This window comes from Procambarus clarkii, chromosome 70 (assembly GCF_040958095.1).
Source record: "Procambarus clarkii isolate CNS0578487 chromosome 70, FALCON_Pclarkii_2.0, whole genome shotgun sequence".
NCBI lineage: Eukaryota > Metazoa > Arthropoda > Malacostraca > Decapoda > Cambaridae > Procambarus > Procambarus clarkii.
The window spans coordinates 8867723-8893166 of NC_091219.1; the positions used below are offsets into that span (position 1 = coordinate 8867723).

The 25444-nt window shown below is 39.1% G+C and overlaps 1 protein-coding gene across 3 annotated transcripts; it reads left to right on the top strand.

Moving 5' to 3' along the window:
- Window positions 1-11687: 11687 nt before the first annotated feature.
- LOC138356168 (uncharacterized) lies at window positions 11688-16683 on the top strand. Of its 3 annotated transcripts, none has more exons than XM_069311909.1 (3): window positions 11688-11954; window positions 13981-14186; window positions 16088-16683. In XM_069311909.1, the coding sequence occupies exons 1-3, from the start codon at window positions 11852-11854 to the stop codon at window positions 16124-16126; spliced, it is 348 nt and encodes a 115-aa protein (XP_069168010.1). In that variant the 5' UTR covers window positions 11688-11851; the 3' UTR covers window positions 16127-16683. The 3 variants fall into 3 exon arrangements, 2 of the variants coding, with proteins under 2 accessions (XP_069168010.1, XP_069168009.1); XM_069311908.1 differs by lacking the exon at window positions 16088-16683 and adding an exon at window positions 15006-15174 and having other exon boundaries at window positions 11703-11954; XR_011224233.1 differs by lacking the exons at window positions 13981-14186; window positions 16088-16683 and adding an exon at window positions 15006-15174.
- Window positions 16684-25444: the final 8761 nt, after the last annotated feature.

Genomic DNA, 25444 nt, shown 5'->3' on the forward strand with positions numbered 1-25444 from the left:
AACCATGCGAGGGAGCCTTCTGACGGATATTGGCGCATAGGCAACATTTGTCTCGTTGTGGGAATCTTTGGTGGGAATCTCAATTCAAACATTAACTATATTATACACTATGTTTGCATCCCATCCTCAAAATAAAGAGCTTATCAATTCCATGTCGCAATATAAATGTTCTTAACACAATTAACTATGGAGTATGCTTAGACTGAGTAAAAACTTCCCTCATCCAATGTTTAATGGAGTAAAATTTGTTGAATCATTAATGCCTCATTAAATCTTATGCAGCGCAAAGATTTAAAGACTTCCAATACAAAGTTCAAAATACACTGAATAAAACACCATGAAAAGTGGATGAATTGCAATCGGTGAGGTATGCACATGTAAGCTGCAAAGCTGAAGTACTGTGCTTTATTAAAAGAATTTTTTTAGGAGGGATATTACTGCGCGGGCCCTAAGCCTCTGGTTGGCTTACTAAGTGTTCTTTATATGTTCAGAGCAGGATGCTTATTGGGCGACGATTTGAAACTCATTTGAACGATGTAACTACATCACCTTAACGTATTCGATATATATAGGGTAGACTCGGTGTCGCTATCATTTTCCGCACGGGTATCCTGCTGTCTGAGAGAACCATGCGAGATAGCCTTCTGTCAGATACTGGCGTATTGGCAACATTTGTTTCGTTGTGGTAAACTTTGGTGGGAATCTCAATTCAAACATAAACTATATTATACACTATGTTTGCATCCCATCCTGGCCGAACATTTGAAACTCAAATGAACGATGTAATGACATCACCTTAACGTATTCGATATATATAGGGTAGACTGGGTGTTGGTGTCATTTTCCGCACGGGTAACCTGCTGTCTGAGAGAACCATGCGAGGTAGCCTTCAGACAGATACTGGCGTATTGGCAACATTTGTTTCGTTGTGGTAAACTTTGGTGGGAATCTCAATTCAAACATAAAGTATATTATACACTATGTTTGCATCCCATCCTGGCCGAACATTTGAAACTCAAATGAACGATGTAATGACATCACCTTAACGTATTCGATACATATAGGGTAGACTCGGTGTTTTTTTCACATTCCTCATGTGTAATCTGCTGTTTTAGAGAACAATGCGAAGGAGCCTACAGACGAGTATTGACGAATTGTCGACATAGTGTCTCGTTGTTGCTAGAGAAAAGGAGCAAATGTTTCCCATTATTTTGTTTTTAGGCTCCAGTCTTTTCCCTCAATGCAAAGTGCTAGTTCTCGTTTCCGGTGCGGTCGCGATCATGTGCTCACCTCACTTAGATGTGCTTATTCTGGAGGAAATCGAGCCGAAAAATTTACCCTTCTCCAGAAATCGAATGTGGTACATCACACTTTTTCGTTATATGTTCTGAGCAGGGTGCTTACTGGCCGAACATTTGAAACTCAAATGAACGATTTAATGACATGACCTTAAAGTAATCGATACATATAGGGTAGACTCATATAGGTGTTTTTTGCACATTCCTCATGGGTAATCTGCTGTTTTAGAGAACCATGCGAAGGAGCCTACAGACGAGTATTGACGAATTGTCGACATAGTGTCTCGTTGTTTCGAGAGAAAAGGAGCAAATGTTTCAATTTTCGTTTTTTGGCTTCAGTATTTTCCCTTAATGCAAGGTGTTTGTTCTCGGTTACGGTGCATTCGCGATCATGTGCTCACCTCACTTAGATGTGCATATTCTGGAGAAAATCAAGCCGAAAAATTTACCTTTGTGCAGAAATCGGGTGTGGTACATCAGACTTTTTCTTTATATGTTCAGAGCAGGGTGCTTATTGGGCGACCATTTGAAACTATTTTGAACGATGTTACGACATCACCTTAACGTATTAGATATATATAGGGTATACTCGGTGTCGCTGTCATTTTCCACAAGGGTAACCTGCTGTCTGAGAGAACCATACGAGGGAGCCTTCTGACGGATATTGGCGTATTGGCAACATTTGTCTCGTTGTGGGAAACTTTGGTGGGAATCTCAATTCAAACATTGTCTATATTATACACTATGTTTGCATCCCATCCTCAAAATAAAGAGCTTATCAATTCCATGTCGCAATATAAATGTTCTTAACACAATTCACAATGGAGTATGCTTAGACTGAGTAAAAACTTCCCTCGTCCAATGTTTAGTGGAGTAAAATTTTTTGAATCATTAATGCCTCATTAAATCTTATGCAGCGCAAAGATTTAAAGACTTCCAATACAAAGTTCAAAATACACTGAATAAAACACCATGAAAAGTGGATGAATTGCAATCGGTGAGGTATGCACATGTAAGCTGCAAAGCTGAAGTACTGTGCTTTATTAAAAGAATTTTTTTAGGAGGGATATTTCTGCGCGGGCCCTAAGCCTCTGGTTGGCTTACTAAGTGTTCTTTATATGTTCAGAGCAGGGTGCTTATTGGGCGACGATTTGAAACTCATTTGAACGATGTAACTACATCACCTTAACGTATTCGATATATATAGGGTAGACTCGGTGTCGCTATCATTTTCCGCACGGGTATCCTGCTGTCTGAGAGAACCATGCGAGATAGCCTTCTGTCAGATACTGGCGTATTGGCAACATTTGTTTCGTTGTGGTAAACTTTGGTGGGAATCTCAATTCAAACATAGAGTATATTATACACTATGTTTGCATCCCATCCTGGCCGAACATTTGAAACTCAAATGAACGATGTAATGACATCACCTTAACGTATTCGATACATATAGGGTAGACTCGGTGTTTTTTTCACATTCCTCATGTGTAATCTGCTGTTTTAGAGAACAATGCGAAGGAGCCTACAGACGAGTATTGACGAATTGTCGACATAGTGTCTCGTTGTTGCTAGAGAAAAGGAGCAAATGTTTCCCATTATTTTGTTTTTAGGCTCCAGTCTTTTCCCTCAATGCAAAGTGCTAGTTCTCGTTTCCGGTGCGGTCGCGATCATGTGCTCACCTCACTTAGATGTGCTTATTCTGGAGGAAATCGAGCCGAAAAATTTACCCTTCTCCAGAAATCGAATGTGGTACATCACACTTTTTCGTTATATGTTCTGAGCAGGGTGCTTACTGGCCGAACATTTGAAACTCAAATGAACGATTTAATGACATGACCTTAAAGTAATCGATACATATAGGGTAGACTCATATAGGTGTTTTTTGCACATTCCTCATGGGTAATCTGCTGTTTTAGAGAACCATGCGAAGGAGCCTACAGACGAGTATTGACGAATTGTCGACATAGTGTCTCGTTGTTTCGAGAGAAAAGGAGCAAATGTTTCAATTTTCGTTTTTTGGCTTCAGTATTTTCCCTTAATGCAAGGTGTTTGTTCTCGGTTACGGTGCATTCGCGATCATGTGCTCACCTCACTTAGATGTGCATATTCTGGAGAAAATCAAGCCGAAAAATTTACCTTTGTGCAGAAATCGGGTGTGGTACATCAGACTTTTTCTTTATATGTTCAGAGCAGGGTGCTTATTGGGCGACCATTTGAAACTATTTTGAACGATGTTACGACATCACCTTAACGTATTAGATATATATAGGGTATACTCGGTGTCGCTGTCATTTTCCACAAGGGTAACCTGCTGTCTGAGAGAACCATACGAGGGAGCCTTCTGACGGATATTGGCGTATTGGCAACATTTGTCTCGTTGTGGGAAACTTTGGTGGGAATCTCAATTCAAACATTGTCTATATTATACACTATGTTTGCATCCCATCCTCAAAATAAAGAGCTTATCAATTCCATGTCGCAATATAAATGTTCTTAACACAATTCACAATGGAGTATGCTTAGACTGAGTAAAAACTTCCCTCGTCCAATGTTTAGTGGAGTAAAATTTTTTGAATCATTAATGCCTCATTAAATCTTATGCAGCGCAAAGATTTAAAGACTTCCAATACAAAGTTCAAAATACACTGAATAAAACACCATGAAAAGTGGATGAATTGCAATCGGTGAGGTATGCACATGTAAGCTGCAAAGCTGAAGTACTGTGCTTTATTAAAAGAATTTTTTTAGGAGGGATATTTCTGCGCGGGCCCTAAGCCTCTGGTTGGCTTACTAAGTGTTCTTTATATGTTCAGAGCAGGGTGCTTATTGGGCGACGATTTGAAACTCATTTGAACGATGTAACTACATCACCTTAACGTATTCGATATATATAGGGTAGACTCGGTGTCGCTATCATTTTCCGCACGGGTATCCTGCTGTCTGAGAGAACCATGCGAGATAGCCTTCTGTCAGATACTGGCGTATTGGCAACATTTGTTTCGTTGTGGTAAACTTTGGTGGGAATCTCAATTCAAACATAAACTATATTATACACTATGTTTGCATCCCATCCTGGCCGAACATTTGAAACTCAAATTAACGATTTAATGACATGACCTTAACGTAATCGATACATATAGGGTAGACTCGGTGTTTTTTGCACATTCCTCATGGGTAATCTGATGTTTTAGAGAACAATGCGAAGGAGCCTACAGACGAGTATTGACGAATTGTCGACATAGTGTCTCGTTGTTGCTAGAGAAAAGGAGCAAATGTTTCCCATTATTTTGTTTTTAGGCTCCAGTCTTTTCCCTCAATGCAAGGTGCTAGTTCTCGTTTCCGGTGCGGTCGCGATCATGTGCTCACCTCACTTAGATGTGCTTATTTTGGAGGAAATCGAGCCGAAAAATTTACCTTTCTCCAGAAATCGAATGTGGTACATCACACTTTTTCGTTATATGTTCTGAGCAGGGTGCTTACTGGCCGAACATTTGAAACTCAAATGAACGATTTAATGACATGACCTTAACGTAATCGATACATATAGGGTAGACTCATATAGGTGTTTTTTGCACATTCCTCATTGGTAATCTGCTGTTTTAGAGAACCATGCGAAGGAGCCTACAAACGAGTATTGACGAATTGTCGACATAGTGTCTCGTTGTATCGAGAGAAAAGGAGCAAATGTTTCAATTTTCGTTTTTTGGCTCCAGTATTTTACCTTAATGCAAGGTGTTTGTTCTCGGTTACGGTGCATTCGCGATCATGTGCTCACCTCACTTAGATGTGCATATTCTGGAGAAAATCGAGCCGAAAAATTTACCTTTCTGCAGAAATCGGGTGTGGTACATCAGACTTTTTCTTTATATGTTCAGAGCAGGGTGCTTATTGGGCGACCATTTGAAACTAATTTGAACGATGTAACGACATCACCTTAACGTATTAGATATATATAGGGTAGACTCGGTGTCGCTGTCATTTTCCGCACGGGTAACCTGCTGTCTGAGAGAACCATGCGAGGGAGCTTTCTGACGGACCATTTGAAACTAATTTGAACGATGTAACGACATCACCTTAACGTATTAGATATATATAGGGTTGACTCGGTGTCGCTGTCATTTTCCGCACGAGTAACCTTCTGTCTGAGAGAACCATGCGAGGGAGCTTTCTGACGGACCATTTGAAACTCATTTGAACGATGTAACGACATCACCTTAACGTATTCGATATATATAGGGTAGACTGGGTGTTGGTGTCATTTTCCGCACGGGTAACCTGCTGTCTGAGAGAACCATGCGAGGTAGCCTTCAGACAGATACTGGCGTATTGGCAACATTTGTTTCGTTGTGGTAAACTTTGGTGGGAATCTCAATTCAAACATAAACTATATTATACACTATGTTTGCATCCCATCCTGGCCGAACATTTGAAACTCAAATGAACGATGTAATGACATCACCTTAACGTATTCGATATATATAGGGTAGACTGGGTGTTGGTGTCATTTTCCGCACGGGTAACCTGCTGTCTGAGAGAACCATGCGAGGTAGCCTTCAGACAGATACTGGCGTATTGGCAACATTTGTTTCGTTGTGGTAAACTTTGGTGAGAATCTCAATTCAAACATAAACTATATTATACACTATGTTTGCATCCCATCCTGGCCGAACATTTGAAACTTAAATGAACGATGTAATGACATCACCTTAACGTATTCGATACATATAGGGTAGACTTGGTGTTTTTTGCACATTCCTCATGTGTAATCTGCTGTTTTAGAGAACAATGCGAAGGAGCCTACAGACGAGTATTGACGAATTGTCGACATAGTGTCTCGTTGTTGCTAGAGAAAAGGAGCAAATGTTTCCCATTATTTTGTTTTTAGGCTCCAGTCTTTTCCCTCAATGCAAGGTGCTAGTTCTCGTTTCCGGTGCGGTCGCGATCATGTGCTCACCTCACTTAGATGTGCTTATTCTGGAGGAAATCGAGCCGAAAAATTTACCTTTCTCCAGAAATCGGATGTGGTACATCACACTTTTTCGTTATATGTTCTGAGCAGGGTGCTTACTGGCCGAACATTTGAAACTCAAATAAACGATTTAATGACATGACCTTAACGTAATCGATACATATACGGTAGACTCGGTGTTTTTTGCACATTCCTCATGGGTAATCTGCTGTTTTAGAGAACTATGCGAAGAAACCTACAAACGAGTATTGACGAATTGTCGACATAGTGTCTCGTTGTTTCGAGAGAAAAGGAGCAAATGTTACAATTTTCGTTTTTTGGCTCCAGTATTTTCCCTTAATGCAAGGTGTTTGTTCTCGGTTACGGTGCATTCGCGATCATGTGCTCACCTCACTTAGATGTGCATATTCTGGAGAAAATCGAGCCGAAAAATTTACCTTTCTGCAGAAATCGGGTACATCAGACTTTTTCTTTATATGTTCAGAGCAGGGTGCTTATTGGGCGACCATTTGAAACTAATTTGAACGATGTAACGACATCACCTTAACGTATTAGATATATATAGGGTAGACACGGTGTCGCTGTCATTTTCCGCACGGGTAACCTGCTGTCTGAGAGAACCATGCGAGGGAGCCTTCTGACGGACCATTTGAAACTAATTTGAACGATGTAACGACATCACCTTAACGTATTAGATATATATAGGGTAGACTCGGTGTCGCTGTCATTTTCCGCACGGGTAACCTGCTGTCTGAGAGAACCATGCGAGGGAGCCTTCTGACGGACCATTTGAAACTAATTTGAACGATGTAACGACATCACCTTAACGTATTCGATATATATAGGGTAGACTCGGTGTTGGTGTCATTTTCCGCACGGGTAACCTGCTGTCTGAGAGAACCATGCGAGGGAGCTTTCTGACGGACCATTTGAAACTCATTTGAACGATGTAACGACATCACCTTAACGTATTCGATATATATAGGGTAGACTCGGTGTCGCTGTCATTTTCCGCACGGGTATCCTGCTGTCTGAGAGAACCATGCGAGGTAGCCTTCAGACAGGTACTGGCGTATTGGCAACATTTGTTTCGTTGTGGTAAACTTTGGTGGGAATCTCAATTCAAACATAAAGTATATTATACACTATGTTTGCATCCCATCCTGGCCGAACATTTGAAACTCAAATGAACGATGTAATGACATCACCTTAACGTATTCGATACATATAGGGTAGACTTGGTGTTTTTTTCACATTCCTCATGTGTAATCTGCTGTTTTAGAGAACAATGCGAAGGAGCCTACAGACGAGTATTGACGAATTGTCGACATAGTGTCTCGTTGTTGCTAGAGAAAAGGAGCAAATGTTTCAATTTTCGTTTTTTGGCTCCAGTATTTTCCCTTAATACAAGGTGTTTGTTCTCGGTTACGGTGCATTCGCGATCATGTGCTCACCTCACTTAGATGTGCATATTCTGGAGAAAATCGAGCCGAAAAATTTACCTTTCTGCAGAAATCGGGTACATCAGACTTTTTCTTTATATGTTCAGAGCAGGGTGCTTATTGGGCGACCATTTGAAACTAATTTGAACGATGTAACGACATCACCTTAACGTATTAGATATATATAGGGTAGACTCGGTTTCGCTGTCATTTTCCGCACGGGTAACCTGCTGTCTGAGAGAACCATGCGAGGGAGCCTTCTGACGGACCATTTGAAACTAATTTGAACGATGTAACGACATCACCTTAACGTATTCGATATATATAGGGTAGACTCGGTGTTGGTGTCATTTTCCGCACGGGTAACCTGCTGTCTGAGAGAACCATGCGAGGGAGCTTTCTGACGGACCATTTGAAACTCATTTGAACGATGTAACGACATCACCTTAACGTATTCGATATATATAGGGTAGACTCGGTGTCGCTGTCATTTTCCGCACGGGTATCCTGCTGTCTGAGAGAACCATGCGAGGTAGCCTTCAGACAGGTACTGGCGTATTGGCAACATTTGTTTCGTTGTGGTAAACTTTGGTGGGAATCTCAATTCAAACATAAAGTATATTATACACTATGTTTGCATCCCATCCTGGCCGAACATTTGAAACTCAAATGAACGATGTAATGACATCACCTTAACGTATTCGATACATATAGGGTAGACTTGGTGTTTTTTTCACATTCCTCATGTGTAATCTGCTGTTTTAGAGAACAATGCGAAGGAGCCTACAGACGAGTATTGACGAATTGTCGACATAGTGTCTCGTTGTTGCTAGAGAAAAGGAGCAAATGTTTCAATTTTCGTTTTTTGGCTCCAGTATTTTCCCTTAATACAAGGTGTTTGTTCTCGGTTACGGTGCATTCGCGATCATGTGCTCACCTCACTTAGATGTGCATATTCTGGAGAAAATCGAGCCGAAAAATTTACCTTTCTGCAGAAATCGGGTACATCAGACTTTTTCTTTATATGTTCAGAGCAGGGTGCTTATTGGGCGACCATTTGAAACTAATTTGAACGATGTAACATCACCTTAACGTATTAGATATATATAGGGTAGACTCGGTTTCGCTGTCATTTTCCGCACGGGTAACCTGCTGTCTGAGAGAACCATGCGAGGGAGCCTTCTGACGGACCATTTGAAACTAATTTGAACGATGTAACGACATCACCTTAACGTATTCGATATATATAGGGTAGACTCGGTGTTGGTGTCATTTTCCGCACGGGTAACCTGCTGTCTGAGAGAACCATGCGAGGGAGCTTTCTGACGGACCATTTGAAACTCATTTGAACGATGTAACGACATCACCTTAACGTATTCGATATATATAGGGTAGACTCGGTGTCGCTGTCATTTTCCGCACGGGTATCCTGCTGTCTGAGAGAACCATGCGAGGTAGCCTTCAGACAGGTACTGGCGTATTGGCAACATTTGTTTCGTTGTGGTAAACTTTGGTGGGAATCTCAATTCAAACATAAAGTATATTATACACTATGTTTGCATCCCATCCTGGCCGAACATTTGAAACTCAAATGAACGATGTAATGACATCACCTTAACGTATTCGATACATATAGGGTAGACTTGGTGTTTTTTTCACATTCCTCATGTGTAATCTGCTGTTTTAGAGAACAATGCGAAGGAGCCTACAGACGAGTATTGACGAATTGTCGACATAGTGTCTCGTTGTTGCTAGAGAAAAGGAGCAAATGTTTCAATTTTCGTTTTTTGGCTCCAGTATTTTCCCTTAATACAAGGTGTTTGTTCTCGGTTACGGTGCATTCGCGATCATGTGCTCACCTCACTTAGATGTGCATATTCTGGAGAAAATCGAGCCGAAAAATTTACCTTTCTGCAGAAATCGGGTACATCAGATTTTTTCTTTATATGTTCAGAGCAGGGTGCTTATTGGGCGACCATTTGAAACTAATTTGAACGATGTAACGACATCACCTTAACGTATTAGATATATATAGGGTAGACTCGGTTTCGCTGTCATTTTCCGCACGGGTAACCTGCTGTCTGAGAGAACCATGCGAGGGAGCCTTCTGACGGACCATTTGAAACTAATTTGAACGATGTAACGACATCACCTTAACGTATTAGATCAACCCGTTCTCACACAAGACAGTACATATATGACTAGTGCTTAAAGTCAATATGTGGAATGTGATTTAGTACATATGTGATATATTCCCAGTTAACTTTTTTACCAAGGCTCAAACTCTTCCTCACGTACCAATTTACGTCTCACAGTACTCGTCCATCAACGTAGATAGCTGAATAGTCGTGATTGGTTCAATTATAACGAAAATTGTAGTTTTCAGGTCCCACATGGGTTGTGAAATTCACCTACTATTGTCCATGCTCTTATAATATTACAGATCAGCTACATCCTATTGAAGGCTCGTAGTTTTGTTTTGAGAAATATTAGTTGTTCTTAGTAAATTATAATAAGCACAATAAATTATTACATAGAATAAGTGCTTCACCAATCAATATTATATACTATAGTTTGTGCTTTAGAAATCTTTAAAGAATGTTTTGTAGGAACGCTAACAGAAAACGATGTTATGTTGGAATGTATATAGGGTAAACTACTGCAAACAGGATGGTATGGTGTGGATTATTGGAAACTATAGGATTAGGGTCCACTACCACCTGTTAGGTGGGTAAGGGGTCCAATAACACCCGCAGGATGAGTATGGGGGTCACATCCACCCACAGGAATGGTATGGGGATCACTTCCACCCACAGGAAGGGTATGGGATCCAATACCATCCACTGGATGTGTATTGCGTCCACTACCACCGACAGGATGGGTATGGGCTCACAACCACCCACAGGATAGGTATGGGGTCCAATACCACCCACAGGATGAGTATGGGGTCCACTATAACCCACAGGATGGGTATGGGGCTCCAACCACCCACAGAATAAGTATGGGGTACAATAACACCCACTGGATATGTATGGCATCCATTGCCCCCACAGGATGACTATAGGGTACAGTATCGCCCACAGGATTAGTATATAGGGTTCACTGCCGCCCACAGTCGGTATGGAGTCCACCGCCACCCACAGGGTCGGTATGGGGTTCACTACCGCCCACTGGGTCGCTATGAAGTCAACTACCGTCCACAGGGTCGGTAGGGGTCCACTACCGCCCACAGGGTCGGCAGGGGGTCCACTGCCACCCACTGGGTCGGTAGGGGGTCCACTGCCGCCCACAGGATCGATAGGGGGTCCACTGCCGCCCACAGGGTCGATATGGGGGGGGTCCACTACCGCCCACAGGATCGATAGGGGGTCCACTGCCGCCCATAGGGTCGGTAGGGGGTCCACTGCCGCCCACACGTTCGGTAGGGGTCCACTGCCGCCCACAGGGTCGGTAGGGGGTCCACTGCCGCCCACAGGACCGATAGGGGGTCCACTGCCGCCCACAGGGTCGATAGGGGGTCCCTTACCGCCCACAGGGTCTCTATGAAGTCAACTACCGCCCATAGTGTTTGTATAGTGTCCACTATCGCCCATAGTGTTATTATGGGGTCCACTACCCCTCATAGGGTCGGTATGGGGGTCCATTACTACCCACAGGGTGTGTCTGGGGTCTATTTTGGCAATACTGCTTTTCCAATCTCATTTGTTGTTCAATGTAAAATATTTGTTGCTCGACTTGCAACAATTTATATATATATATATATAGTATAGTGCCTTTGCAATAATGTACCAATGTGTGTATTTTCATAACTCGTTTTAAATTGTTGAAAAATAAATAACTACATTGTGAATGCAAGTCAATGTTTACATGCTAAATCAGAGTTGCCAGATTCCGCTTAAAATAGCAAATTGTGCTTATTTTCAAAGCTTGAGAATTTAGCTTTAAAGTAGTTAAAAAACTACGAATTTCGCAATTTGCTATGTACTTTAGTGTACTATTTTAAAATAAGGTTGGTTTTTAAGCTGCAAGTCATATGAATCTCAAAAAAAGTATATTATTAACAATCTTATCTCCATAGTTCACTAGTTTCTGTAAATCAGATCTGGTAACTGTAGGCCAAGTACTGGTAGACTCAAGACACAATGTGTGTTGAAGCTATTCTCTTTGAAGAAGTCATCTCGACAGGATCTTCCAGCTCCAGCTATAAAACTTCACCAAACATGGATCTACCTAGTACATCAAATGGTAAGAAATTACTAAACTGTAGTAAACTGAATCTGACACTGTCATATATATATATATATATATATATATGTATGTGTGTATGTATGTATGTATGTATGTATGTATGTATATATATATATATATATATATATATGTTGTACCTAGTAGCCAGAACGTCGTACTCGGCTTACTATGCAAGGCCCGATTTGCATAATAAGCCAAGTTTTCCTGACAGTATATTTTCTCTAATTTGTTTTCTGATGAAATGATAAAGCTACCCATTTCATTATGTATGAGGTCAATTTTTTTTATTGGAGTTAAAATTAACGTAGATATATGGCCGAACCTAACCAACCCTACCTAACCTAACCTAACCTATATTTATAGGTTAGGTTAGGTTAGGTAGCCGAAAAAGTTAGGTTAGGTTAGCTTAGGTAGGTTAGGTAGTCGAAAAACAATTAATTCATAAAAACTTGGCTTATTAGGCAAATCGGGCCTTGCATAGTAGGCTGAGAAGTGCGTTCGGGCTACTAGGTACGACATATATATATATATATATATATATATATATATATATATATATATATATATATATATATATATATATATATATATATATATATATATATATATATATATATATATATATATGTATGAGGGGTACCACCTCTGGTGCAAGTGTAGGGACCCATAGCCTCGGAGAAGAAAATAAAGAGTACTCAGAGAAGACCTTGTGGATCCTCACTGAACACTTTCATATTTTCTTCTCCTACCACCCTTATTCTTTTGGTATGTGTGTATATTTATCTAACTTTATTTGAAAACGTCATTACACAAAAAAAGTTACAATATTGATTATATATATATATATATATATGTCGTACCTAGTAGCCAGAACGCACTTCTCAGCCTACTATGCAAGGCCCGATTTGCCTAATAAGCTAAGTTTTCATGAAATAATGCTTTTTCGGCTACCTAACCTACCTAACCTAACCTAACCTAACTTTTTCGGCTACCTAACCTAACCTAATCTATAAAGATAGGTTAGGTTAGGTTAGGTAGGGTTGGTTAGGTTCGGCCATATATCTACGTTAATTTTAACTCCAATAAAATAAAATTGACCTCATACATAATGAAATGGGTAGCTTTATCATTTCATAAGAAAAAAATTAGAGAAAATATATTAATTCAGGAAAACTTGGCTTATTAGGCAAATTGGGCCTTGCATAGTAGGCTGAGAAGTGCGTTCTGGCTACTAGGTACGACATATATATATATATATATATATATATATATATATATATATATATATATATATATATATATATGTCGTACCTAGTAGCCAGAACTCACTTCTCAGCCTACTATTCAAGGCCCGATTTGCCTAATAAGCCAAGTTTTCCTGAATTAATATATTTACTATAATTTTTTTCTTATGAAATGATAAAGCAACCCTTTTCTCTATGTATGAGGTCAATTTTTTTTTATTGGAGTTAAAATTAACGTAGATATATGACCGAACCTAACCAACCCTACCTAACCTAACCTAACCTATATTTATAGGTAAGGTTAGGTTAGGTAGCCAAAAAAAGCTAGGTTAGGTTAGGTTAGGTAGGTTAGGTAGACGAAAAAACATTAATTTATGAAAACTTGGCTTATTAGGCAAATCGGGCCTTGAATAGTAGGCTGAGAAGTGCGTTCTGGCTATTAGGTACGACATATATATATATATATATAATTTTTTTTTCTTCCAATAATATAGTATTCGCTTGAAATTAACAGCCTGGTCAATCAGGCTGTTGGATTCAACTCCTCTCAGTTTTGTTATACGAGTTACAGCATGGTTAATCACATCCAAAATTAAAGTTATTTCCAGATGCAGTCCTAAAATTTTTAACATTGCTCTCACTAGTGTTAATGTAGATTATTTCATAATTTAAATAATATATTTAATTACTGTAGTACATTTTAACAACAATTTAACTTATAATTTTTGCAGCATAGGTCATTTGAATATAAGTATTTTATTAGAAACTATTTCCTTCAGGTCTTCAGGGAAAATTCTTGAGGAGATGCACAAACTGCAAACAATGTGTGCATGTCCGAAGCAATGTTTGCAAGTTCTGCCAGTGTGACTTCCGAAACAGTAGAGAATTAATGAAGAAAGAAGAGGAAGCCCGTTTTCTACTTAAAGGCAAGAAGGCTTTAGAACGAAATACAGCAAGCCGGGTTCTACGAAGGATTGAAAATCAGGTATTGAAGTTTGTCTACATCTGTTGTATTCATTTGTATTCTTCTTATGCTGAACTTGCTTGATAAGGTATAGAATCAACATGAATAATGCTGTACAGTACTTACATACTATTTGTTTATTTATTTATATACAAGATAGCACACTGGGATTATGAGAGTACATAGAATTGATGTTTTTACATTCTTGTAAAGCCACTAGCACACATAGTGTTTTGGGCAGGTCCTTAATCTAACAGATAATTTTAAATAGGCAATTTAAAGCTTAAATGGAAAAAATTGGCTGGTACATTGTAAGAAAGTATCACAAAGATTACTATGTACATTAAAGTAAAATTTGAGGGTTATCAACATATAAATTGTAGCATAATTTGAGGAATATTTCAAGGTATAATATAGTAAGATATGCATTCAATATAACAATCATGATATAAGGTGATAGCAATGATTACAATGGAAAAGTTGTATGGTTTAGGCACATATATTCTGGCATTGGATTTCATAAGATACAGTGCGAGTTTAATACACTAGTTAGGAAACTATCAAGAAAAAATTTAGGTACTTTTTGGTTTTATTTTTTAAAATGGCAGAAGTTGGACAGTTTTTAAATTTGTTAGCAAGTTAGTTCCATAGACAAGGTCCCTTTATTTGCATAGAGTATTTACACAGAATAACTTTGACTCTGGGGATATCAAAGATATTTATTTCTGGTATTGTGATTCTATTATGGGTTCTATTGCACATGCCCAGCTATGCTTCAAACATTTATTTTGTTGCATTTTCCCAGATAGTGTTATTGTTTAAATATTATTTGCTTTTCAGCTAACATATCTGCGTGGCTGTGGGTATGAATCAATCGTTATCTATTACAAGAAAGGACCAGCACGGGTGACACATGGTATTTTACCAAACAACGTAATACAAGAAGAGGACAAGAAGATCTTCACCACTAACTTCTTTTTGTGTAAGTAGTTCACATAATATATAAATATATCACCACCTATTATTTTCTCTCATATATATATATATATATACATATGTATATATATATATATATACATATGTATATATATATATATATATATATATATATATATATATATATATATATATATATGTATATATATATATATATATATATATATATATATATATATATATATATATATATATATGTATATATATATATATGTATATATATATATATATATATATATATATATATATATATATATATATATATATATATATATATATATATATATATATATATATATATATATATATAATTTCAATTCAATCATCTCTGTCGTTGATGTATATGGCAAAAAGTGTGTGGCCCAATACAGCACTATGTCTTAACGTAATGGGTCCAAGGGCCCATAAGGTCTCGACAGCATTAAGGGCCCTTTAGCAAACCAGTGTGCTGGTGCCCCTATGACACCCATGACGTCTTTGTATCATTTCAAGTTTGTACATGTACTTCTTAAGATATGGGCACCATACAACTGCTGCATATTCTAGCTTTTGTCTAAAAAAATCATGAACAATTTATTTATTATTTATCCATGAATGCCTGAACTAAACCCTGTGGTACTCCACTCGTGACATTTCTCCAGTCCAATACATTGCCTCTGATTACTGCCCTCATTTTTCTATCAGTTTGAAATTTTTTAATCCATGTTAGAAGCTTACCTGTCACCCCTCCAATATGTTCCAGTTTCCAGAACAAACTCTTATGTGGAATTCTATTGAATGCCTCTTTTAGGTCCAGATAGATGCAGTCAACCCAACCATATCTTTCCTGTAAAATTTCTGCGGCTCGATCATAGTAACTGATTAAATTTGTTACACAGGATCTTCCATTTCAAAATTTTTTATTTTTTATTTTTATTTTTTTCCAGCACGCACAAGGAAGCTTGATGCAGATAAACTTACATTAGGATCAGAAGGTGATAGCGATAATGCCCTGGAAAAAAATCCTGACGAGCTACAAGTGCAGCAGGTGCATAAAGTCCAAAAAGTACCGCAGGTGCAAGAAATTCAACAATTACAAAAAGTTCCGCAGGTGGAACATTTACAAAAAGTTCCGCCGGTGCAACAAGGGCTACCATTAGCAATCCTTCAGAAACAGCAAGAAGTACAAGTAGTAAAATTTGAACCACAGGGAACTACACCAGGAAAACAGTGTAGTAACAACGGAATGGGAATTTTAAAATACCTGAGGAAACAGGTAAAAAAGGACAAACAATAGAAATGGTTCCTTACACATTATTTGGTAGTTTATAGGTATTTTACTTATAATACTTTATATTATGTCTACAGTTTATAATTTAGTTTACAGTTAATTTACTTTTCAACTTCCATATCTTACATGAAGGATTTTTACTGTTTTTCATTTTTAAAACCTTATTAGTATCATTTATAGTTTAGTGTCAATTCACTTATAATACAATATATGGAATAATTTACTAAATTCATTTAACTATAATAAATTTAAATAAACATTTTTACCCCAGGATGAGTTTCAGTCACCCTACCCAAAAAATTAATGTTTCTTTATTACTAATCTTGTGAGAGGTAGCTTATTGTGCAGCCCATACTCATTCTGTGAGTGTTAGTTTATTGTGCACCCCATAGTCATCATGTCACCCAAGCCTGCTGCAGCTGCACCTGAGGGGTGGTGTAGGGAACCATTAGTGTACTATTATGATTTGAGAGAGAGAATGCTCTGTGGACAGAGCATCAATATGGCTTAAGGCATTGAGCTTTGCCTCAAGATGAAGCTTGGGCTGATCTCTGATTTGCTTCTTGGGAGTCTTCATTTACGTGCACCCCATACTCAACCACTTTGTAGTAATTAATTGTGCAACCCATACTCATCCTGTTACCAGTAGTTTGTGCAACCCATACTTATCCTGTGATCCCTATCCCTCTACTTCAAGTCCCTCAAGGGGCGCACGAATTCAGTTTGGCATACTGCATCCTGCCTTCCCATCCCTAGCTACTGACCCATCACAATATTTTATTTTATTTTATTTATATATATACAAGTAGGTACATTGGGGTTGTGAGAATACATTGAATAGTACAGTATTTACAATCTTGTAAAGCCACTAGTATGCGCAGCGTTTCAGGCAGGTCCTTAATCTAACAGATAATTTTAAGTAGGTAATTTCTATCAGAATTGATAAATGATAATAAATACATTGTTTACATACATACATTACAAATACATACATATAAGCTCAAAAGCTTCATTGAAGGTTGTAACAGAACCCATGAGCACCACACCAGAAAAAAATACAGTTTTGATATTCCAAGAATACGACTTAATCAAACTAGAAATGCTCTACAAATCAAGGGACCCAGAATGTGGAATGATCTTCCCAACCATGTTAAAGACTGTACCTCTCTCAACCAGTTTAAGATAAAAACTAAACACTACCTAATAAATTCACTAACCTACCTTACCCCTCTATTGTCAACCCATGTCTGTTATTTTTTTTTTTTTTTTAATCAACACTGTTTGTCAACCTATTGTATTTGTGCTGCTTTTTCAGTCATGTTCCCTCTTTTTTTTATCTTTATTTGTATTTGTTCTCAACACATTTTATTCTTTATGCTCAATTAGTATTAAGTTCTAGATATTAATGTTTTTCCTGCCCGAAACGCGTTGCGTAATAGTGGCTTTAGGCATTGTATGTACTAGCTCTATCTATATATCGATCCATTAATGTAACATTACTTGTATGTATGTACCTTACCTGAATAAACATATTTATTTATTTATTTATTTATTTATACAAGTTTAACTCTGGGGATATCAAAGAGATATTTATTTCTGGTGTGGTGATAATGGGTCCTATTACATCTGTCCAGGAAGAGTTTCAGAGCAGGATTTGCATTTAAGAACAGGGTTTTGTAAATGTAGTTGACACAAGAGAATTTATGGAGTGAGATTATGTTTAGCATGTTTAGGGAGTTAAACAAGGGGGCTGTGTGTTGTCTGAAAGCAGAATTTGATATTATTCTGATAGCAGATTTTTGCTGGGTGATGATGGACTTGAGGTGGTTTGCAGTGGTTGAACCCCATGCACAGATACCATAGTTGAGATAGGGATAGATTAGTGTATAATATAGAGAGATGAGAGCAGGGTTAGGTACATAATATCTGATTTTGGAGAGTATACCAACTGTTTTAGAGACTTTCTTAGTTATGTATTGTATGTGGGTACTGAAGTTGAGTCTCTTGTCTAAGAATAGACCAAGAAACTTTCCATCATTGTTATTGCTAATGTTTACATTGTCATCTGAAGCTGAATTGCATTTGTAGATTTGCTTCCAAATAAGATGTAGTAGGTCTTTTCTATGTTAAGTGTTAGTTTGTTGGTTGACATCCATAAGTGGACTTTTTTTAGTTCATTATTAACAACATTACAGTATTTAGTGTATGTGGGTTGGGGTTGGAGTAGATGAGTGTAGTATCATCAGCAAACAATATAGGTTTCAGAATGTTAAGAACATATACATCCTGCCTTCCCATCCCTAGCTACTGACCCATCACAATATACATCCTGCCTTCCCATCCCTAGCTACTGACCCATCACAATATACATCCTGCCTTCCCATCCCTAGCTACTGACCCATCACAATATACATGTAGTAGAGTGTTTTCTGTAGGCAATTTTCTAATTATACAATCATATGTTGCCCTCAGCTCTCCTATTTCATACATACTTTTTTTCTTTTGCAAGGGAGTAATTACTACATCTACATTACAATCCTCCCATGGTGGTGTAAATTTTCTCTTGGGCACAGCAATACACTCTGAAATAACATCATACTTAATAACATTAGAACATAAGGTATTCATATATGCTCTTTTCTTCATCATACATTGTTCAGTACTTCCCACCTTTTGAACTGAGAGGACCAATTCATTAGCTCCCCCACCTCTCATTAATCTAATGGCAGAAGCTACATTTATCTCTGCAATTCTATCCCCAATACTCTGCAGATTCAACTCCATCCTGATTTTCTCAATCATAGCATTTCTTGGGCATCCTAAGATAATTCTCATGGCTTCATTTTGTACCTGTGGGAGGTTGGTGCTGGGGTTACTGTGGGAGGTGTACTGTGTGAGGTTGGTGTTGGGGTTACCTGTAGGAGGTGTACTGTGGGAGGTTGGTGCTGGGGTTACCTGTGGGAGGTGTACTGTGGGAGGTTGGTGTTGTGTACTGTGGGAGGTTGGTGCTGGGGTTACCTGTGGGATGTGTACTGTGGGAGGTTGGTGTTGTGTACTGTGGGAGGTTGGTGCTGGGGTTACCTGTGGGATGTGTACTGTGGGAGGTTGGTGTTGTGTACTGTGGGAGGTTGGTGCTGGGGTTACCTGTGGGAGGTGTACTGTGGGAGGTTGGTGTTGTGTACTGTGGGAGGTTGGTGTTGGGGTTACCTGTGGGAGGTGTACTGTGGGAGGTTGGTGTTGTGTACTGTAGGAGGTTGGTGTTAGGGTATTCACCTAGTATATCTTGTTTCTGGGTGTACTAACTTAGTATATGTTGCGTGTGTGTGTATACTCACCTAGTCTCACCTAGAATATCTTGTGTGTAAGTACTCAACTAGTACTCACCTAGTATACCTTGTATGTGTGTATTCACCTAGTATATCTTGTTTCTGGGTGTACTAACTTAGTATATGTTGCGTGTGTGTGTATACTCACCTAGTCTCACCTAGAATATCTTGTGTGTAAGTACTCAACTAGTACTCACCTAGTATACCTTGTATGTGTGTATTCACCTAGTATATCTTGTTTCTGGGTGTACTAACTTAGTATATGTTGCGTGTGTGTGTATACTCACCTAGTCTCACCTAGAATATCTTGTGTGTAAGTACTCAACTAGTACTCACCTAGTATACCTTGTATGTGTGTATTCACCTAGTATATCTTGTTTCTGGGTGTACTAACTTAGTATATGTTGCGTGTGTGTGTATACTCACCTAGTCTCACCTAGAATATCTTGTGTGTAAGTACTCAACTAGTACTCACCTAGTATACCTTGTATGTGTGTATTCACCTAGTATATCTTGTTTCTGGGTGTACTAACTTAGTATATGTTGCGTGTGTGTGTATACTCACCTAGTCTCACCTAGAATATCTTGTGTGTAAGTACTCAACTAGTACTCACCTAGTATACCTTGTATGTGTGTATTCACCTAGTATATCTTGTTTCTGGGTGTACTAACTTAGTATATGTTGCGTGTGTGTGTATACTCACCTAGTCTCACCTAGAATATCTTGTGTGTAAGTACTCAACTAGTACTCACCTAGTATACCTTGTATGTGTGTATTCACCTAGTATATCTTGTTTCTGGGTGTACTAACTTAGTATATGTTGCGTGTGTGTGTATACTCACCTAGTCTCACCTAGAATATCTTGTGTGTAAGTACTCAACTAGTACTCACCTAGTATACCTTGTATGTGTGTATTCACCTAGTATATCTTGTTTCTGGGTGTACTAACTTAGTATATGTTGCGTGTGTGTGTATACTCACCTAGTCTCACCTAGAATATCTTGTGTGTAAGTACTCAACTAGTACTCACCTAGTATACCTTGTATGTGTGTATTCACCTAGTATATCTTGTTTCTGGGTGTACTAACTTAGTATATGTTGCGTGTGTGTGTATACTCACCTAGTCTCACCTAGAATATCTTGTGTGTAAGTACTCAACTAGTACTCACCTAGTATACCTTGTATGTGTGTATTCACCTAGTATATCTTGTTTCTGGGTGTACTAACTTAGTATATGTTGCGTGTGTGTGTATACTCACCTAGTCTCACCTAGAATATCTTGTGTGTAAGTACTCAACTAGTACTCACCTAGTATACCTTGTATGTGTGTATTCACCTAGTATATCTTGTTTCTGGGTGTACTAACTTAGTATATGTTGCGTGTGTGTGTATACTCACCTAGTCTCACCTAGAATATCTTGTGTGTAAGTACTCAACTAATACTCACCTAGTATACCTTGTATGTGTGTATTCACCTAGTATATCTTGTTTCTGGGTGTACTAACTTGTTGGAGGGAGGGAAATGTAGTTGGTGGACCTGTGGTCAGGGTGGCTCCAGAGGTAGGGTGTCAAATTTCAGTGTTTATGGCAGGGTAAGGGAATGGTCGTCGTTGGTCTTGTGATTCAATATTTTCTTGTTGTCGCTAAGTTACACTTTTTCAGGTCTATATAGTACAATGGCCAGTCCTCATGTACCTAGTAATTATGTACCTTAAATTATGTACGTAAATTATGTAATTATGTTCATGTACCTAGTAGCTAGTAGTTATAGTGTCAGTTGGGGGTTAATGGGCCAGGCCGAGTGTGCCTGTGCCCCACAAATATCACCCTTATTGCTGACTAGTTGGTATAACGGCTTTTCCCAAACCTCTCTCTCGCCAGAATTATACTGACATGTGAATATCTTTGGCAGTTGATGAATCCTAAATATAAATAATAAATAAATAAATGTTTATTTAGGTAAGGTACATCCATACAAGATATTTTTACAAAGATTGGTGGACTTATAGATAGATTCATACATTGCATAACTGCATGGCATAACTGGCAATCCCCTCACAGTGTTCAAGTGAGAACTGGATAAGCACCTCCAAAGGATACCCAAGTATGCCAAGTATGCTGCCCTGAGGAACACCAATGTTGATGGGTAGGGTGGGAGAAATTGAATTATTCACAGAAACATACTGGAGCCTGTCAGTGAGGTACGTAGGATTTGAGGTATTGCAGGGGATACAAGACACTGATCACTGGTCTCCCATTTGGTCCTCATTGCTTTATCTTACTATTATTGAATGTCAATAACCGTATTATGCAATTTCAATTTCTTCTATTGCTTTCTTTATTATGCACCCCATACCCATCCCGTGGGCCGTGGTGTAAAGGATTACAGAGGCACATAATCGGTTCAGGACCGGAACCCTCTAGTTCGTTTAGCTAAGCAAATAACAATGTTTGACGCTAGTTACAAAATTATTAATGTTGTATACACATGTACACACACACTCATACATACATATATATATATATATATATATATATATATATATATATATATATATATATATATATATATATATATATATATATATATATATATATATATATATATATATGTATATATATACATATATATATATATATATATATATATATATATATATATATATATATATATATATATATATATATATAATTATACCAGTATAATCTAATAATATATGTTAGCTTGATAAAACTGACTGTTCATTGTTGAGAAATGTGTTAACAAACAATATATCTGACTTATCAAGACTGTAGCTTGCTTAGCAAGGAACTTTTTTTAAATTTGGGTTCAGTTTAACTACCGCTCAAGGGATGAGTAATTGGGGCATAATAAAGGAACTAAGCTGATAAAATGAAAGATGGGAAAACAACATTAGAAAGATAAACTCGAGAGACGTTTTCATGTTAACCCGAAAATTATTTGAGGAGCAAGACAGACTGCGGGTCAAGCAATTGGTCTTTATGCTATCGTGATGGGGGATCAGCCATTACACGTGTTAATGACTCTTGTATAGTTGTGTAGTTAAGGACATCAGGGTAAAGGGGTAATGGGCATTGTGGTTGATTGTTCTACCTGGGAATCCTCCACTGTTTTATATCTTATGTATGTATGTATGTACTAACCTAGTTGTGGTTGCAAGGGTTGAACTTTGGCTCTTTGGTCCCGCCACTTGAATACATACACTTTCCATACACTTGAAACTGTGTATGGAATCAGCCTCCACCACATTACTGCCTAAAGCATTCCATTTATTAACTACTCTGACACTGAAAAGTTCTTTCTATAATCTCTCTGTGGCTCATTTGGGTACTCAGCTTCCACCTGTGTCCCCTTGTGCGTGTACCACATGTGTTAAATAAATGTATGTATGTATGTATGTATGTACGTATGTATGTATGTACGTATGTATGTATGTATGTATGTATGTATGTATGTATGTATGTATGTATGTATGTATGTATGTATGTATGTATGTATGTATGTATGTATGTAAGGAGAGAGAGAGAGGGAGAGAGAGAGAGAGAGAGAGAGAGAGAGAGAGAGAGAGAGAGAGAGAGAGAGAGAGAGAGAGAGAGAGAGAGAGAGAGAGAGAGAGAGAGAGAGAGAAAGAGAGAGAGAGAGAGAGAGAGAGAGAGAGAGAGAGAGAGAGAGAGAGAGAAAGAGAGAGAGAGAGAGAGAGAGAGAGAGAGAGAGAGAGAGAGAGAGAGAGAAAGAGATGAAGATCGAGACAGAGAAATAGATATAGACAGAGTCAGGGAGAGAATGTTAGACACAGAGACGTATAGATAAGGATATGCAAAGTCAGTGAGAGAATGACAGAGATAGAGCGAGGAAAGAGACAGAGAGATAGGCTGACACAGAGAATGTCCGAAACGAGGAGAGGCAGAGACAGAGGGACAGGGACAGACGGACAGGGCCAGAGGAGGGACGGGGGAACAGAGGGGGAGCAGTGGGACAGGGAGGGAGACAGGGACAGAGAGGGGGACATGGACAGAGACAGAGACAGAGGGACAGGGTCAGAGAGGGGGACCGGGGGACAGAGGGAGGAGAGGGGGGCAGGAGACCAAGAGAGAGGGGACAGAGGAGAGACAGGGACAAGGGGACAGAGATGGATAGGGGGACTGGAGGAAAGGGAGGGGGACAGATGATGGACAGCGGACAGAAAGAGTGGGCAGGGGGACAGAGAGGTACAGGGGACAGAGAGATGGACAGGGGGACATAGAGGAACAGGGGGACAGAGAGTGACAGGGGGACAGAGAGAGGAACAGGAGGACAGAGAAGAACAGGGGGACAGAGAGAGACAGGGGGGACAGAGACAGGGACAATGGGATAGAGAGGGACAGGGGGACAGAGAGATGGAAAGGGGGGACAGGGGGACAGAGAGGGGGAAAGGGATCTGGGACAGAGGACAGAAAATGTGGGCAAGGGGACAAAGTGAGGGACAGGGGACAAAGATGGACAGGGGGACAAAGATGGACAAGGGGGACAGGAGGAAAGGGGGGAGATGTATGAGGGGAAATGTTTGCGGAAGATGGAGAAGGGGTATTTAGAACGGTAAGTTAGAGAGGGGGCAACTAAGGCCCATCATTGAAAAACAAATGAGCATCATTGCAATAGCAGGAGCCACGCACATCTTTAGCCTGCGTTGCTGAGACATTGTCAATTAAGCGGTGTCCAATAGCAGTATCTTCGGTATTTAAGCGTTACCTTAAAAATACTGGAAATATTGAAAGCTATTAATCCAGATATTAATCCCCTTGTGCAACGCACACAAGAGGCAACAGCTTCTAGCTCTACAAGCCGCAATATAAAATAGAGAATAGGCGATTGTTTTCACTCACAGTGTAATAAACCCACGGACCCACCCACCCGCTGAAGCCGTAAATGCCAAGACATTACTTCCGTTTAAAATTAAGCCGGAATAATCCTCAGGTATGTGGAGGATGTGGGAGGCCTTTGATCAACCACCGACTTCCTGCCCCGTCGACGGGGCCATCAGCCCTCAGTGTGCCCTCAGCCAAAATAATGTGAAACATGTATGTGGGTGTATTAAATATTTTAATTTATTATTTCCAAGATTTAGCTGTTAGCTCTTGGACCCCGCCTTTCTAAGCGTCGGTTGTCTAATGTACCGACTCTCGGCCTCTTTTCCTCCATCATATCTAAACAACATATATTTTTATCTAACACACTCACACATCCCCAAGATGCAGCCTTTAGCAGCTTCCTGACTTTCAGGTTCCTATTTACTGCAAGGTGAATAGAGGCATTAGTGTGTGTATGTTTGTGTCTGTGTGTGTGTGTGTGTGTGTACGTGTGTGTGTGTGTGTGTATACTCGCCTAGTTGTGGTTGCGGGGGGTTGAGCTCTGGCTCTTTGGTCCCACCTCTCAACTGGCAATCAACTGATGTACAGATTCCTGAGCCTACTGGGCTCTATCATATCTGCATTTGAAACTGTGTATGGAGTCAGCCTCCACCACATCACTGCCTAATGCATTCCATCTATTAACTACTCTGACACTGAAAAAGTTCTTTCTAACATCCTAGTGGTTCATTTGGGTACTAAGTTTCCACCTGTGTCCCCTTGTTCGCCTACCACCCGTGTTAAACAGTTTATCTTTATGCATTTCTCGCAGCCTGTC